This window comes from Vitis riparia, chromosome 17, assembly GCF_004353265.1.
Source record: "Vitis riparia cultivar Riparia Gloire de Montpellier isolate 1030 chromosome 17, EGFV_Vit.rip_1.0, whole genome shotgun sequence".
Classification (NCBI taxonomy): domain Eukaryota; kingdom Viridiplantae; phylum Streptophyta; class Magnoliopsida; order Vitales; family Vitaceae; genus Vitis; species Vitis riparia.
Window position 1 is genome coordinate 17,451,145 of NC_048447.1, and position 5,078 is coordinate 17,456,222.

The window sequence follows — 5,078 nt, forward strand, 5'->3', positions numbered from 1 at the left end:
GCTTTAAAACATCTTCTTAAGCCAACCTCCTCTTTTCTCCCTCCACAGTTTTCATAACCGTTTTATGGGGTCAATTGGGGGGCCTTTTTAATCATCTTTGGAATGGGCTTTCTTCTTATGACATTTTCTTTTTCCTCACAATCTCTCAAAAGAAACTAGTATTTCCAAACACCTTATGATGATGATGCAGACTCTCAACACTAAGCACAAAAGCAATTCATAGATCGAGCCATTCGTGAGTCTAGCTTAGGCTAGCTATGTTGATGTCGAGCCCACCCACAAACTAGGTCTGCATGGGGCCAACCCAACTACTGAGTCTCAGCCCAACATTTGTACACGTTCAGCCGCTGGGTCAAAGCAGCCGAAACGAATAATTTGATTAATTCAAGAATCAGTCCTAATCAGAAGAACAATCCATTATAATATTCGATTAAAAGCAGAACAACCCTTGATCCGAAGAAGGGGTTTCATTAATCATTATTAAAGTCTGATTAAAGACACCCTGAAATCATGTAAGTCCAAATGGAGAATACAAAGAGTAATTTTCTCCAAGCAAGGGGCCATGGTGGGGCTGTTTCCAGTTGAAGTTACAAGAATATTATAAGGATGAGGACTCGCTAGGACAGCAACACCCAAAAGCAAAGGACAACAGAAAATTTTGACTTGGTTCAAGTATGATGTGAAGCTTTTCACTTTGGGTAGGGGAAAAATACGAGGGAGTTTTAACCAAAAACACTTTGAGTTCATTCACTTCATTTCATTGACCTGGGCAGAGGTGTTGTCAGTGTCTCTTTTTTGCCTTTCATTTTCATAGCCTTCATCACCCTCCATGTTGCCCATCAAATCATGAGGGAGGTGTGCATCCATTCCACTCCCTTTATCCTTCCAGCAATAACTACCATCTTATTCAATCTGGCCCTGTTGGTCATTTAAAAGATGATACATCCTTTGTATTCCCCACACAGATCTATTTTATTTACGCAGAGAGATGCATACGGCTCATGTGGATGAATTCAAGAAAGGGTCTTCCTGTTGACATAAATTTAAACTAGTTGCCTTCCTGTTCGATTGCTTTCACCTACCCAAAATCGTATTGAATGTGGGATCTTTTTGCACGTTATGTGCCATTCTTCTTCTTCCTCCAAACCCCCACCTTTTTTTCTCAGTTGCCTTTTTATGCTGTGTCTAGAGCTTCATTTAAAATCCAGGAAGTATCTTTGAAAGATTTGGGATCTTGGGCAAGCAATAATTTGCTTCCAACATATTATCCATGATTCTTATCCCCAAAACATGGGTGGGATCAGTGGAGAGAGAATCTGGACCTGTTTCCATCATCTACCTGTCCTCTACCAAAATGCAGCCTGAGTTATGAAGGTAATTTGAACGAAACCGTGAAGAAACAAAAAAAATGATATTAGCCTCCTCAACAAAAACAGATTTTATCCCACAAAATAAAATGATTACAAAGAAGGTAACAGACCAGAATAGCTCGTCTCCATTGTTATTAGAGTTACAGAAGCAAACCAACACAAGCATTTCTTTAAACCACTGCAGTTCAAATGAGGCATGCTAATGACACTGAAGTGGTCAAAACTTATTACTAATTATCGGGTTAAAAGTAATTTCAGGTAACTCATGGAAGTAATATAAAGGACATGGAAACACATGAGAATAACCCATCTGCTAATATCACTGTTGCCATGTCAATATGTTTCTGTGTGAGCTACTAGTAAGATGCGTTTCTCGTAAATAATTCTAATGGTTCAACTTATTTACCACCACTAGGAAAGCTCAATATGTTGATAAATATTGATATCAAGAGCCAAAAGAAGCAATCCATCCACATAAATTATACATCTATAATGGCTAGCTCAAGCTCACAACATTCACCACAAAGAATGATTTGAGAATCAAGATGGTGGTTGCCATAAAAAGTACTTAGCTAGAGGGCATCTATTAAATGTTCAGCTATAAATGCATGCTTCTATGCAATGGCACAAAAGGACGATCCAGTTCTACTGTTGCTGATCCCACTCATGAGTAATTCCATTGCCGTCAACATCATCTCTCAATCTATACAACTTGTCTTTTGGCTTTTGCAAATCTTAAAATCCTACCAATTAGCTCTAAAATGGCATGGATACCACCACTAAGATGAAAATTACACCCACAAAGGCATCACCCAACACTATTGACGCGCAAAAGGAAATTCATGGCCATTTACTTTTCTTTTTATTTGTTATTTCTTTTCTTTTACTTACTCTACCACATACTGCTTGGCTGAACCATTCCAAGAGTGAGGAAACCAAGGTTGTGCAGAAAAATCCCCAGAAATAACCATCAGTGGCAGAGCCACATAATGCCCCGGTTTGATCCCTCTCCCAAAGTTTTGCTTGGAAGCCATGGTCAACAGTAAGCTAGGTAATTGATCCCTTCTCTTTTTTTTTTGCGCCCCACCCCCACCTCTACACACAACTTATTTTCTGACTCCACCATTAATAACCATGACTTAGTTTATGTAGTTAAAGGTACTAGCCTACATCATTACTCAGCCAAGCAAGTCTAGAACTCTAAAATTTTGAGAATAATAGAGGAGAAAATACAAAAAATTAATAGCTAGCAAATTAAGGGCAAGACAATAAAGTGATATACAATGGTTTGATCATGTACAAGGAAGACCATTAGTAAGGGGTGATTTGATTATCGTAGGACACTGTAAGAACACGGGAAGGCCAAAAAGAAAATGGGTAGGGCCTATAAGAAAAGACGCAGAGGCATATGGTTTACAGAAAGATATGGTCCTAAATAAAGTTCAATATTGAGAATGGGTTTGTGTTGCTAAACCCTAAGTGATTTTAGAATGCTTGTTCTTCATTTATAGGTACTATTGTTTGGGGAGGGAGGGGGCAGTGGGGGTTGGGGTGGGACACAGAACCAATCCTGAACCTACCTTATCCTCACTCCATCTCCATACCTTATTGTCCAAGTCAAGCTTCTAGGTGTGGTTCTTACCAGACTTGTCGGGTTAAACTGAGTTTGCTTTTGAGCATTCTTCCATCACAAGGCATTCTATGCTAGATCCATTTTTTTTTTTTAAAAAAAAAAAGATTCATATTCAACATCATCATGTTAAGTTCAGATTAGCAAAAGAGCTCCCTTTTATTGTATGCTTAAACCTGTGTTTTTTTTTTTTTTTTTTGGCTAATGTTTTAAATTCTACAACTTTTTCTTCAGTAGAACATATTACAAAAATAATTCTCCAACCTCGGTGAAACTCAAAATTGTGCAAACTCCAAAGAAAGGCAAGAAAGGCATGTTCGTCTTTTACATTTTTATTTTCATTTCGCTCAGAAGTTTAATTCATGATTGGCATTTTTGAAAATTTCCTAGAACTTTCAACATACTTTGCCATTGCAGCTGCATGATAAACTTGTAGTTACATCGTTCTTCACTCTTCATTCTCGAATTCCAAATCAAATCCTGAATCTGCTTCAAAAATTCTAAAGCAAAAAACAACCCAAACCTCAACAAGTATGATTCATGTAAAATTAAACCAAATTCAAACTTCAAAGAAGCAGAACCAAACCCTACTAAATTTTCACCAAATGAAACTCGAAAACCATTGCTATTTTCCATGAGGCATAACATCATAACATTTTCTCGCTAACTTAATACAATCCAACCAATGCAAAATCTCCATATTCGGATCCCTCTCGACAATCACATTCGAAACTGTAATTTGCACTGTACCTCTGTACGCCGTGATCCGGCCGCGCACTCTGACAAGAACTCCAAGCTTGACCTCCGACGCTTGGTACTCCGCCAAATCGGCAATTAATCTAACATCCGCCGGATTCCGACGAGAAAAGTAGGGGGAAGAGAGGTGGTTGAGCCAGAGAACACAGGGGACACAGCCAGTGCCGTCGTCGACGGTGAATTTGAGGAATTTGTGGGGTTTGAGCTCGCGGCTGGTGACTGTACCTAGGGTTTCGGCGCGTGAGAGGGGCGTGCCTCTGCGAGAGAAGGAGATTGGATCCGAGGATGAAGGCGAAGGAGTTTGGGTGAGGGAGAGAAGATCGAATGCGAGCAGCTTCACGTGAGTATTGTACAGTTGGTTGCTCATGGTTTACCGACAGTTTCTAATTTCAAAATATGTGAGGTTAGGGCTCATGTTGGTTAAGGTGCCAAACTGGACAGTGCAAGGTTTTGGCGGCAAAACTTTGATGATAATAGTCCACTAAGATTCGCCACGTCATGACATCTTAGGCTGATGTGGCAATTTCAAAAGACGTGCGGCTATGTTTGGGAGCCGTTATTAGTTAACATTTTCCTTTTAGGAGAAAAAAAAGCACATAAAAATGCTTTTCGCTGCCAATTATTCCCAAAACAGGCATAGTATTTTTTTAAGAATATATTTTACTTATTTTTAGTTTTTCTTTTTTTAAAAAATATATATATATAAATAAGAAAATAATTAAATATTAAATATTAAAGATAAAAACCATTTTGAAGGAGAAATTGAGAAAATGTTTTTTTCAAGATTATACATAAATTCTCTTATAATATTATATTAAGGTTCTTTTCAGAAATGATATGAAAATTCAATCAAATCGATCATTAAAATCTTATAACTTAAAAACTTGCAAATTTTAAAAGTTACAAGGGCAATTGTCAATCAATTAAGTGATAAGAAAAAAGATCAGGTCGGTGGTAGCTACTAGTCTTAGAATCGATAAAGAGGAATCTCAATTATTCGAGGTGTCAACCGATTCAATTATAACTTACAAAAAGTATGGCTCCAATAATCACATGCAAAAAGCATATCAATCAATAAGCAATTGATCACTCAATTGACTAGTCGAGTTATAACTTGTACTTAACAACTAATTTTAACTTGAAACTCTTATGTAAAACTCCAAACTTCATTTATAAATAGACTACGATTGTAAATCATCGTGTTATCTAAATCTCGAGTCTTTAATATATTTTCAATGTAATTATTTTAAAACTTGCAAAACTCGATGATTGCAACTTAAGACTAGCTACATTTCCCATTGTAATCAATTTGCAATTTGCAA

At 37.4% G+C, this 5,078-nt stretch overlaps 1 protein-coding gene across 5 annotated transcripts; it reads right to left on the reverse strand.

Annotated features, from left to right (window-relative positions):
- Nucleotides 1-435: 435 nt before the first annotated feature.
- Nucleotides 436-4,282, reverse strand: LOC117904334 (CST complex subunit STN1). Of its 5 annotated transcripts, none has more exons than XM_034816892.1 (2): nt 3,751-4,278; nt 436-1,361 (listed from the first exon to the last, which is right to left on the reverse strand). In XM_034816892.1, the coding sequence occupies exons 1-2, from the start codon at nt 4,121-4,123 to the stop codon at nt 1,336-1,338; spliced, it is 399 nt and encodes a 132-aa protein (XP_034672783.1). In that variant the 5' UTR covers nt 4,124-4,278; the 3' UTR covers nt 436-1,335. The 5 variants fall into 5 exon arrangements, with proteins under 5 accessions (XP_034672783.1, XP_034672786.1, XP_034672785.1 ...); XM_034816895.1 differs by having other exon boundaries at nt 436-1,339; nt 3,751-4,277; XM_034816894.1 differs by having other exon boundaries at nt 436-1,346; nt 3,751-4,277.
- Nucleotides 4,283-5,078: the final 796 nt, after the last annotated feature.